General features: G+C 36.7%; 1 protein-coding gene across 4 annotated transcripts; it reads left to right on the forward strand.

The window, feature by feature from the left end:
- Nucleotides 1-8572: 8572 nt before the first annotated feature.
- LOC141480991 (uncharacterized) lies at nt 8573-13018 on the forward strand. Of its 4 annotated transcripts, XM_074171819.1 has the most exons (4): nt 8573-9390; nt 9453-9519; nt 9620-9754; nt 10633-13018. In XM_074171819.1, the coding sequence occupies exon 4, from the start codon at nt 11648-11650 to the stop codon at nt 13001-13003; it is 1356 nt and encodes a 451-aa protein (XP_074027920.1). In that variant the 5' UTR covers nt 8573-9390; nt 9453-9519; nt 9620-9754; nt 10633-11647; the 3' UTR covers nt 13004-13018. The 4 variants fall into 4 exon arrangements, with proteins under 4 accessions (XP_074027920.1, XP_074027922.1, XP_074027921.1 ...); XM_074171821.1 differs by having other exon boundaries at nt 8573-9519; XM_074171820.1 differs by having other exon boundaries at nt 9584-13018.
- Nucleotides 13019-13524: the final 506 nt, after the last annotated feature.

The following is a 13524-nucleotide window of genomic DNA, read 5'->3' on the forward strand; positions in this document are numbered from 1 at the left end:
CCACTCAATGTTATGTTGATGAGTCCAAACATGCTCTGCTATTCCTGATTTGCTGGTTTATCTTCGCTGTGTGTGTTTCTTATGCTCGGCCATACCCGAAGACGGATGTGGATACTAACGATCGAAAGTGAAGTAACTTGGTTTGGAATCTTTTAATTTTTTATTTTCATTTATTGGCCGTATGGTCGAGCACAATAAACACACACAGCGCAGAGAAACCAGCAAATCAAGAATAGCAGAGCATGTTTGAACTCATCAACATAACATTAATTGGGCTCAAGCTGAAATCATCTACAAGAAGGAACACTGGTTTGGGAGAAAATTCAAAGAAGCCACATTTATATTGTCCAACAACGCATTCAGCCAAGCTAGCATAAAGATACGTAACATATGGAAACCTTTAATCAAGCAGAACACGACCAACTCTTGCCAAACGGTCAATTTCCGCTAAAATCGATGAAGCGGAGAAAGGGAAGGGGGGATAGGTGAAAGCATTCGAATGATCTATAAATGGTCAGATCTCGGAGGATTGAGTCCAGTTATCACTCGAAGACGATTGTAAATACTAACAATCGAAACGTTGTGGAGTAACTTGGTTTGGAATAATTCAATTTTCAGTTTTCATTTCTTGTAAATACTATTTTTATTTTCATCTGGTATTATTAGTTCAATTTTTTTTGGTTGTTGCTTGTATTTTTTTTTCATTTTGATCTCAATTTTTTCGCTTGATATAGTTGTTATTTTCAGGATTCTTTCCTGAATTTTCAGATTCTTTCAGGGATTTCAAATCAGTTTATTTTATACAGTGTGTCTCACTTCTCATGGAAAGACCCCCGTATCTTCCGTAATATTCGAGGTAGAACGATGAAACTCTCAGGACTGATGGAAATGCTCAAAATGCACCTACCACCTGAATGGGGTTGGCCAAGGTGATATACACTGTCCGCCACTCGCGATGGAACACCCCATTTTTACGGTAAAACATATTGTGGGGCAAAATAGGCTCAAAATTCCTTCAGATTCGTGATCAGGACTACCAACTTACTACGAATACACTTTTTTCCTGAAAAAATTTCAGTCCTGAAAAATCCGAATTTGTATCATTTGTATCTGCCGTAAAATTAGAGATGGAACGATGAAACTCTCAGGACTGATGGAAATGTTCGAAATGCACCTACCACCTGAATGGGGTTGTCCAAGTTCATATACACTGTCTGCCACTCGCGATGGAACACCCCATTTTTGCGGTAAAACATATTACGGCGCAAAATAGTTCGCTTCCAATACCTGAACCCCTTCATTCTATCTGGGGAGTACTCTCAGGTATGGAAGATGAAGATGCTGTGAGATGCTATCATCCAATTTGAGCCTATCTGAGGAAAATGTCACAGCACCACATTCTCAGATTATCGAGGTAGTGTGAAGCAGTGTATGAAAAATTATCGATGGTGGCATCTATAACTGAAGAAGATTATTCGTGAAACTAATTCTGGTTGCTGAACATCCAAATTCTATACCAACCAGAAGTGAGAGCTCTCGATTGATGAGCAAAAACTGCAAAAAATGGAAAAAATCTATATTCAAAGGTTCACATCTCGAAAACTGTACAATTCTGAGCTTTGGCTGTGGATACTTTCAATCAGCACATCAAGAACTACAAACATATCAAAATTTCGGCAAAATTCAAGGCAAGCCATTTCTCATAAGAAATATGCGGGGTCCTTTATCAAAATATTGAGGAAACATTCTACCATACGAAAAAAAATTGATCTTCATACTCATTGCAACACCGAAACAACTGTTAATTTTCAAAGAAAAAATTGCACTCGGTGAATAGGTAGAATTTAGATTATTTTACCTACTTGCTGAATTGTTGTCTGAAATCATTTGAAGGGATTGAATTACATCAGTTTCATTGAATCATGCGGTGCCCTGAAATCACCATGGAAAACAGTTGCTCATTGATATTTACTGTCAACCTGACAATATTGTTGAAAAATCTTGTTGTATTAACCCCCAGACCAGTTTTTATTGCATTTGTTGTTTCTAGTATTGTTGTTCTTTGAATCACCGTTGTTCCTGTTGTTTCTGCCGTGTTTTTGTACCTGTATTTGTGTTGGATATTGTTCCTGTGTTACAACTGTCTCTGTTCGTGAGTTCCTGTTCATATTTTAATATTTCTGAAGTTTCCATTTTAACTGATATCAGCTCATTTTGATTTATAAAGTTCAACATGGCACGTCTGTCACTTCAAGCAAAAATTTAAATTGTTTTAATTGTTGGTGAAGGGGTGAGGTGTTATCATGAAGCGGGCGCTTCATGATAACTGTAACTGTAACTGTAACTGGAACTGTACATAAAATATATATTCCATTCGTGAGCATCGGCCAAGTAACAAAGGTCAGAAAAATTGTAAAACATCATATTGATGATGATACGATATTGGCGGATCATCAAGCTGATCCTAGAATTAGTTTGAGAAACTTATCGCTTCAACTCAATATGAGCCGCACTAAAATATGGAGGTGTTTAAAAAGGCATAAAATGCATGCGTTCAAACACAACTTTTTACATACTTTGCACGAAGGAGATGAAATCCGCCGAACGGAGTATTGTTTATGGATGCAGGGAAATTATCTCAATGATAGGGATTTTTTAAAGTATATCTTATACAGGAATGAGGCTACCTTCATCACGAATTGTGTTGTATCTTCCCAGGACATGAGGTTTTGGGCTGAACAAAATCCAAATTGGGTGGTGAATTGTAAAGACCAAATATCTCAGAAAGTTAATGTGTGGTGTGGTATCCTGAACGAAAATATTATCGGGACATTTTTTTTCGATCAAAATTTGAACGGACGACTATTCGTTGATTTTCTCGAAAATACATTTTCCAATGCAGCATGATTTTTCAGTTAGATGGGACATCAGTTCAAAATAGTGCCATAACAAGGGTTTGGTTGAATAGGAATCTACCTATTAAATAGATAGGACCCAAAAACCCTCTCGTAGTATGGCCACCACGATTCCCAGATTTAACTCCACTGGATTTTTATTTATGGGGAAACTTGAAAAATGAAGTTTATGAGGATAGGCCAACAAATAAGGAAGATCTCCGTGCAAGAATTATACAAGCGTGTAGAGAAATCACACCTAGAGAACTGAGTTGGAGGAAATAATAGAAGACGCATAGAAAAATGTGTTCGATTGGAGGGAAATTTCATTGAAGGCACGAAAATATAAAATTGTCAACAGTTAAATAATTTGAAAGTGATTGTTTTGTTTTTTAATTGAAAATGTGATTTTGAAAGTAGTACTTCGAAAGAATTTTGAACTACATAACATTTTTCGCCACAAAATATCCTTGTTTATTTTATAAATAATGGGAAAATGCGAATATGAACTAACAATTACCATCCTGAAACCTCAATGATAACATGTTTCAGTTCCTCTTACAAAATTACCATTCTCTTTCTTATTGAGAAGGAATAACTTTCCTGACAACAAAATAAAAAATAAATTATTTATGTGAAAACAAAAGTCAAGTTTCTCTCAAACAATTTCGATCATGTTTTGATGTCAAAACCAAAAAAAAATCCTCTTCAATTATTACGGAAGATACGGGGGTGTTTCCATGAGAAGTGAAACAAATTCGGATTTTTCGAGACTGAAATTTTTTCAGGAAAAAAGTGTAATCGTAGTAAGTTGGTAGTCCTGATCACGAATCTGAAGGAATTTTGAGCCTATTTTGCTCCCTAATATGTTTTACCGTAAAAATGGGGTGTTCCATCGGGAGTGGCGGACAGTGTATATCACTTTGACCAACCTCATTCAGGTGGTAGGTGCATTTTGAGCATTTCCATCAGTCCAGAGAGTTTCATCATTCTACCTCGAATATTACGGAAGTTACGGGGGTGTTTCCATGAGAAGTGAGACACACTGTATAAGACAATGGAAGTCCGAACTAATGAAATGCACCACGAAACATTGTCAACCACCTTCAAACAATAGTTCATTATCATCTATTCCATTATGTTTTTCATTACACATATTTCAGCAATCCTGTTTCCTGAACTGGTATGTACCCTTTTTTCTGGGTATATTTTCGGTTATCCATAAATTGCTTACCTTTTGTGTTACAAAGCCGCACATTTGCATAAAATATAACGAGCAGATGTCCTCTTGATGATCAGTGTTCTCAGTTGTGTTTTTCCATTATTATCTATGTTCCTTTTAGATAACTTTTTCTAATCTGGTTTCGTACCAAACCGTACCTGGAACACCAATGTGACCAGAATGTAACTGAAATGAAAATTTCTTCCTGGTCAACTTCCGTCCCATGAATTATATCGCCCGTTCCCATGTGAACCGCTGACCATGCTGAAGCAGAATCTCGCGATTCTGGGAAACTGATGTGCAAGCATTCTTATCTTCATGGGAAGAATACTTTTGTAATTCAGTTATAATTTTGTTCTCACACTGTCAACATCTATTTTTGTTAATGAAATTAATTTTTAAAAAAGGACTTTGACATCCGAAAGTTATATTTGGCGCAGTCGGTAGGATACTCGAAATCGAACGTATCGAACGTGCAGTTTTCGTTTCAACGATTTATTGGGTATCGAACTTGTTGTTTTGTCTTGTGGAGGTGTTTGTGAAGGAGTGGCTCTTCAAACCTCAAGAAACCCAATCCATCGTGGACCTTTAGCTACCCTCAACAGGCAGATTATCGGGGAGTGGAACAGAATCGTCCAGTCTCGCAAGGAAGTCTTTCTGGAAATCAAAAATCGAGGAACCAGTCGTCTACCTTATAAAGGATGCTCAAAGTTCTTACAATTTTAATGTAAGTCGTAATTTTTAAATGTCTATTGATAACTTATCTCAAATTCTTGGAAAGTTAAATTTGAATAACGAAAACTCTTCAGCTGACTCTTCAGTTTCTTTGCCTAATTCTTCTAGTAGTTCAAATATAATAATGGCTAATCAATTCAACTCAGAATACCTTAGGTGTGTGCCTGAATTCGACGGCAACCCTAATGATTTAAATAGATATCTAGCAGTTTGTGATTCAATAATTAATACTTTTAATAATGTGGCTGAGCCGACAAGCTTTCAAAATGTTTATTTGCTGAACTGTCTCATTTCAAAATTATCAGGCAATGCTAAAGTAGTGGCCAATATACAGAATGTTTCGAATTGGAGAGAACTCAAAGATACATTAACCAGAAACTTTCCGATCAAAAGGATGAAACTTGCCTAAACAGTGTCATGGTTATGCTTAGGCAATCCCCTAATGAAAAGCCTCAACAGTTCTATGATAGGTGTTTAAATATATTGAATCTATTGTGCAATTATATCGACGTTCACGAAATCACACAAGAATCTAAAAGGTGTAAAAGAGATTTATATAGCAATTTGGCATTGAAAACCTTTCTTTCTTGGCTCAAGGAACCCTTGGGTACTACAATACGTTGTATGCAACCCAAATCTCTCAGTGAAACATTGAAGTTTGTTTTACAGGAAGACAATGTACATTACTTCCAAAATTTCTCAAATAAGAATACATTTAGACCAAACTTTCAACCTTCTAGAACACCAATTCAGATCAGACAGCCAAATTCTTCTCCTGTCAATAATTTTTTCAGACAGCAAAATCAATTTCCTTCACAACCAATACCAATTCAGCCACGAGCACCAAGACAACTCCAAAAATTCTTTACCAACGTGCAAGTTTTTAGACAACCATTTCAAAACAGAAATGTTTTCAGGCCCAATCAAAATCAGAACTTCACAAAACCTACACCCATGAGTGTATCTACCAGAAATACATATCAAACAAATAAATCAGTACCAATGAGTGTTTCGACAAGAAACGCCCCTAATTATCGATCAAGTCCCTCAAACTAATTTCAAAAACAACCCCAAAGAAATTTTATATCAGAGGAATTATTTAATACGGTAGTTAGTGACACTCAAAATGAACCAAATTATAGCGAACACGAATATTACGCTGAAGAAGATTATAACGAACATCATGACGAATTTTTATACTGCGAAAATGAAAATCAGGAAAGTAACTTTGACAATTCCGAGGTAAATTTTCAGGAAATGCCAACCACGAACAATCAAACCTAGTTCCGCAAATCATTTCTTTCAATAATTCTAGTTCTAGCGAATTATCATATATAACATTTCCGGAATATGACGCAAAATTTCTCATTGATTAAGACTCCACGAAATCTTTTATAGATCCAGAAATTGCTGAAAAACTGTTTCCAAATCTAATTAAATACGACCCGTTTATTGTTTCCACAGTTTTCCAAAAATCAGCTCATAAATATAGCGCTTCTATACCCGCTTCAAAATTATTCAATTTGCCACAACAAAAACATTTAAAATTTTTCCTTTTCAAATTTCATGACATTTTCAAAGGATTAATTGGTCTTGACAATTTAAAACTTTTACAAGCTATCCTAGATTTTGGTAATGGGTATCTTATCACTCCTTATGCGAAAATAAAACTGAAGTTTCAAAAAACAAAAAGCGATCTCAATTTAATTACGATTGCTCCAAGATCTGAGCAAGTGATACAGGTCAAAACATATAATAATACCTTACCGACGCTTCCATAATTGTGAATTGCCAGAGTGTCTTACTGTTGCAAATAAAGGTAGAGCTCTCACTACTATCTTGAACAACACCACCAAACCAGTAACCCTGAATTTTTCAGAACCAATCGCTGTTGAAAAATTTGATAAGAACGAAATTCAAAAAATCGATTTTCATAATTTTGATGATTCCCCTAAGCAAAATTTAGATTTTTCAAAAATTCGATGTGACCATTTGAATGACGAGGAAAGATCTAAAATACTTTCGCTGTGCAAAGATTTCTCTGACATATATTATTATGAAAATACCCCGCTGACTTTCACGAGCCGTGTAAAGCACCAAATTAGAACATCTGATGAAATACCGGTGTATACAAAATCATAGCGGTACCCATGCATACACCAGCAAGAAGTCGAAAATCAGATCAAAAAAATGCTCGACCAGAAAACTATTCGGCCAAGCGATTCTCCTTGGTCATCGCCAATTTGGGTGGTACCCAAAGAGGTCGATGCTTCTGAGAAGCAAAAATGAAGGGTTGTTGTTGACTATCGCAAGCTCAATGAGAAAACGATAGATGACAAATACCCTTTACCTAACATCACAGATCTTCTGGACAAACTGGGAAAATGCCAGTATTTCACAACACTCGACCTGGCCAGTGGCTTCCATCAAATTGAAATGGAAGAGGACGATATTGAAAAAACAGCTTTTAATACGGAACATGGCCATTATGAGTACATGAGGATGCCATTTGGTTTGAAAAACGTGCCAGCTATCTTTCAGCGCGTAATGGATAATATCCTTCGTGGTATCCAGAACGAAAAGTGCTTGGTATACCTCGACGATATTATTATCTTCTCGACTTCCCTCCAAGAACACCTTGAGAGCCTTAAATCTGTCTTCAACAAGCTGAGAAGCTCAAACTTCAAAATTCAGCTGGATAAATCGGAATTCCTACGGAAGGAAGTAGCCTATCTGGGACACGTCGTGACTCCCGAAAGTGTCAAGCCGAATCCAGATAAAATCACAACCATCAACAATTTTCCCGTGGCAAAAACCACCAAATAGATCAGAGGATTCTTGGGTTTGTTAGGTTACTATTGACGCTTTATCAATAATTTCGCTAGACTAACGAAACCATTAACCAAATGCCTGAAGAAAGGCGCAAAAATTGAACATAATGCAGAGTTTTTGGAATGTTTCAATACCTGCAAAAACCTGTTAATCAATGATCCGATTTTGCAGTACCCTGACTTTTCTAAACCTTTTAGTCTCACCACGGACGCAAGTAAATTCGCCCTAGGAGCTGTCCTTTCTCAAGGCCATATAGGCCAAGACCTTCCAGTTGCATACGCATCTCGGACCCTGAATGACTCTGAGCAAAATTACTCAGTCATTGAGAAAGAGCTTCTCGCGATCGTATGGGCTACCAAATACTTCCGCCCATATCTCTTTGGACGAAAGTTCAATATAGTCACTGACCACAAACCCTTCAGTGGTTATTCTCTCTGAAGGACCCCAACTCAAAATTGCTGAGATGGCGGATCAAACTAGAGGAATACGATTATACCATAATCTACGAAAAAGGCAAGTTGAACACCAACGCCGATGCTTTATCCCGTGTCAAAATCCACACTAAGGACACCAAAACCTTTTGGGAGGAATTGGATGACATACTAGACGAATCACAACGTCTAACAAATCAAAGTGTCACTTTCAGTGGTCAAGGAAACCCAGTAAATCGTTGCCTTGAAACCCCGGATTATCAACCCTCTTCCGATATTTTGATTATTGGAGAACCAAACCTAGACACTGAATATTCTCTCATCATGATTCCCCCTAACGAAATGCATGTAAATGATACGGACAACGAGTTACCTCCGAAAAGTCACACAGAAAATGACAATCTTTCTTTACAAGTTCAACCTGATACCGAACGTACAGGAGATGAACCCTTACCATGTTACACATTTTATTTCCAGTTGTTTTTTTTTTGAATCAATAGCGTAGAATATATTACAATTCATACTCTAATTCAACTCGATTTGATCCTGACTATATAAATATTATTAATTATTGTTGCATTTATTCTTTATTGTCCAATATTGTTATGCTAATCTTGGTTACTCCAACGGGCTGATCAGTTACCTTGGCCATCTACGGTAGAATAGTAGCAGTCCATATTTCCTGCCGAGAACAGGTATTCGTAGGTAATCAAGGTGAAAAGTTTCCTGCATTAAGGGACCCAGCGCTATTGCCAAGTTCCGCTGATAATTTCCTCTGTTCTCTGAGGGCGTTTCCTTACTGGTTTTATTCTTCTTTTCCACGGTTATTATTCATTGTGAGTCATTGTTGTGTGGGATAATTAGGCTGACTTTGTTATATGAAACCTTCATTAACAGAAGTTGTACAATTGTTATAGAAATACATTCATTTATTGCTATTGCCATCTGGACAGTAATTCCGCAACTATTTCCTGTCAGCTGTTGCAGGAACTGTCTACTATCGATTTTTGAAATCGATTACCGATGTTTCTCCTTATTGTTTTTTTTGAAGTGAAGAGAGGAAAGGAGCCATTTTGTTCGTGATCTTTGGAAGAAACACATCGGGCCCAATTTTCGAAAGTGGTTAAGTAATTGGCATTATTACCCTAGAGTGGGGATCAGCATTTTTCGAAAGTTAAGTAGTGATTATAGTACCTTCTATTGTCTCTTGTTGGTTTTTGGAGAATTTGTTAGAGGTCAATCACATCCTTTAATGGGGATCAGAGGCCCTGAATCGGTGAGTTGTGTCAGTTTTTTTTGATGTTTAAGACTTCATGCAATTCTATTTTTCTCATGCAGTTTCACTTCACATCTGTTGCTAGCGGTATCTGGCCGTTTTAAAGGAGAAAAGACGTTCCTGTGGATGGTACGAAAAGTTTTTTTATTTCATATCCAGTTTTTATTCGATCTGTTTTTTTGAGCAATTCTAGAACTTTCGTCACTCAAGCGATGTTTCACGATTTCAGAGGATTTTACCAGTCCAGAGAGCTAATTTGGGAAAAATATTGGCGAGTTATTTTCCACAGAAAACCTTTGTTTTGTCAGAAGAACATTCACCTAATTAAAATTGATTTACCAACAGCAAAAACCCTTTTCTGAAGGTAGGAATGACTTCATTAATTAGTTGTTATTTTCCTTTATTTCATTTGAAAATTAGTATACATTCAATTCGTGATATTTTTTATAAGTTTTATTGATCTGAACAATGTTATATATTTGGAACTTCGAAATTAAATCAATTATGTTTTTAACACTATCTTTTTCAAAACCTATGGTGGACTTCATTTTCTTTTTGAACTCAGGATATACTAGTACAGTCGATTAATTAATTGTTTCGTAAAACCGGCCTATTTAGAAATATATTTTTTTAAATTATTCTATTGCTTCTGAGTCTAAATGATGTCAGCAAGCACACTTTTATATATACGGGGTTGTAACTAGTTTGTAGGAGAAAATATAGATAATAAGAATCCTTACAAAAAAATTGTCAAAGGAAATAACTATTTCGTACTAGAATTATTTGACATTGAAATAATTCGATAGCAGAGAGATATTTATTTTTTTTTAATTTTACTTTATACAGGGAGTATCAATTTTGCGATCATGACTTATAGTGATGTGATTTATTTCTTTTTTCTATTTTGAGGGAGACTGATTTCTCTACAGTTACTTGTCAGGAAATGAATTATAATAAATTAGGGGTGGAAAATTGCAATTTTTTTATTTTATTTTTGATATCGATGAATAATTTTGCATTCAGTTTTCATTTGCCAAATGTTTGAGATATACCGGGAGATAATAAAAATAAAGGTTTTAGTTTGAGTCAGATAGTAAACCATTAGTGCAATAGCCACCAGGTTACAGGGTGAAAAATTAGAATAAATAAGCGCACACAATCAGAAGATTGACTATAAGATAATATTCATTAATTCATGTTTTTATTCAACGAAATATAACCGAATTCTATTTTTTTCTGAAGGGTTTTATGGTTGGGTTTTGAAACTCGTCAACTAATCAGAAAATCCTGACCTTGTCTGCCTAGCCTAATTTGGTTTTACTGACCAAGCATAGAAATTTTGACGTGACTGGCAAGTTTGGTATTTTGGAATCCCACCGGCACCAAAGGACCTGTCAAGTTGGAACGCAAGTACCTAGTGTTAAGCGGAAAATTTCTCTAAGTGTATTATTAATTTATTATTGTATGCGATACGTCTCATTGTTTTTTTTTATTTTTTTTTCTATGGAAAGCGGAGATTTCCTCGTTGATAGGATTTTCAATTTTACTTCATACTCCTATACATGCGCCTGCGCTTAAGCTTAAGCTACGGTCGGGAGACAAACGCAGTCAATAACAAGACGGTTGATCTCTGCTAACTATTATATTCGAGATTTTGCTTTTGGATGTGGGAATATAAACTTTTATTTTCAATCTCATATTACCAGGTGTATGTTGTTTATTAGTATTACTACAATAGATATTGCTCTATCCTTGTTGTTGTTGTTGTTGTCAATTACTCGCCTTATCCATCCCATTGTTTCATGATTTCAGTGTGATGAACTTCTAAGAACTTTTTTTTGGACAATAAAAAAAAATCATGTGGCGCCCATTATAAAAGTTTGATTGAACCACTCCCTTCTCCACTGGTTAAAGGTTAGCGGCAATTGTCCAAATAATTAGTAATTGACCTACAAGGTAACGAGTTGTTTTTTTTTAAATTTTTTTTTATCGTTTATGATTTGGAACAAATATATTTGAGGAGAATTTTGAGCGCTACATTTTGGCGCCCAACGTGGGGCTATACAGATTTTTTTTTGTAATAATATTTTCTTCATTTCAAGAAAATTTGTTTTTTTTATGTTTTGTTCTGTGATAATATATTCTGTGGATAGTTATTTGTACTGGTATACTTATTTAATTCAACGATATTCACTAGTATTCTACATCGTCAGTTCCTTGTTCGGTGAAAAAAAACTTCTCCTAGAAATTAGTCAGCATGTCAAGAAAAATGACAATCAATCGTTTGGACAAGGATGAATTGGAGTATGAGTCGAAGTTGCGTGGCATCGGTCTGGGAACTTGCGAGGAGATGCGACATCGTTTGGCTAATGCTTTCAGGTTTGAGAAGAGTGGAGAAAGTTTGAGATACCCAACGTATCCTTTCACTTTTGAAGAAGATTTGGAGGCAGTGACTAAGAAGCTGGATGAAGATATAGCGAAGAGGATAGAAGATTTCTCGTCTGGTACGGGAAGTAGTGAAGTTGTTAAAATACAAACAAAGTTTGCCCATGTTTTTGGTCGAGTTGACCGGATGGATGGAGAAGACGATGAAGACAGGAAACAAAAGAAGGCGAATATTCTAGCCAAAGCGTTATCTCTCTTCGAAGATTTTATGATCAAGTTGGATGGAATCGATGCAGACCTCAGAATGGCTAATCAAGTTCCGCCAGCATTAAGTATTTTGCAAGGTGCTGCAACTAGTCAAGCATTTCAAGCGTCGGTACATAGTGTACCAAGTTCTTCTCCTAGAACGTGGCCTTCAGTTAACCAAGGGGCCAATGCTAAAATGATACCACCACACAAGTGGTCTATAGAGAAATTTTCGGGTAACTCAAAATCTACTTCTGTATCAGCTTTCTTTGAAATGGTTGAGGAACTACGCTTAGCGAGAAATGTACCCCCCGAAGTGTTATTGGAATCAGGTTTGGATCTATTCGTTGATAAAGCGTACCAATTTTATAAGGAGTGTCGTCGTAGAGTGAATTCTTGGGAAGGACTAGTAGAAGAATTCCGTGAAGAGTATTTGTCTGCTAACCATAATGAGGCATTATTCGAAGAGTTGCGGAAGAGAACTCAGCACCCAACAGAATCCATAGGAGTATACCTGGCAGTTATGTCTAGTTATTTTAGTAGGTTGCGATGTCCAGTACATGAGGAAGTAAAACTGTCGATCATCATAAGAAACCTGCATCCGTTTTATCAGGATCGACTCCGAGACCCTCTACCCACCACTATAGACGAGCTAAGGATTGTTTGCAGAAAAATGGAAGCCAGACGTGATTCAATAAATAGTTACGTCGAACCACCAACCAGAAGAATGAATGTTTTGGAAAAAGACTTAGCTTTTGTGGAAGTATCACACAGCTTGGATCAACTGGATATAACTTCGAGTTCACCAACCACTTCGGCTAGCCGACAAATTACTTGCTTTAGATGCAATCAAGTCGGTCACAGAGCTATTGGATGTGCATTGCCAAAAAAAATATATTGCTTCAAGTGTAAAGCGGAAGGTTTCACGTCGAAGAATTGCCCAAAGTGTGCCAAAGAGGGAAACGGGGTCAGACGCTCCTAAGTGGTCGAAGGGGAAGCGTCTGGAAAAATCGTTCGACCAAGGATAAGTTGCAACCAGTGTTAGATTTCATTTTGGATCACGCCGATCATGATGAGAGACCTTATCTTAAGGTCAGCATTTTGGGTATAAATCTGTTAGGTCTCTTGGATTCAGGGGCGTCGACTACTATTTTAGGAAGTCAAGGTTGGAAACTGGTCAAAGATCTTGGGTTGGCATTTGATTCTAGTCGGAAAATAACCTGTAGAGTGGCTAATGGGGATATATGTCAGAGTGCAGGGGAATGTACTGTACCATTTCGTGTCAGAGATCGTGTCAGGATAATGAAAGTACTGGTAGTGTTGAAGATTCCTCATATCCTTATTTTAGGTGCCGATTTCTGGAAAAGTATGGGGATTGTCCCGGACTTGAGACATGATGAATGGAATTTTTCGGATGTTCCGGCGAATGTAGATACGATCGATCACCTTCAAGGCCATAGTATTCTATCTCCCATTGATAACTCAAGACTGGAAGCAGTTGTC

Source organism: Leptinotarsa decemlineata, unplaced genomic scaffold (assembly GCF_025532065.1).
Source record: "Leptinotarsa decemlineata unplaced genomic scaffold, Ldec_3_MD MMD2_tig00000035_RagTag_RagTag, whole genome shotgun sequence".
In the NCBI taxonomy this organism is placed as follows: domain Eukaryota; kingdom Metazoa; phylum Arthropoda; class Insecta; order Coleoptera; family Chrysomelidae; genus Leptinotarsa; species Leptinotarsa decemlineata.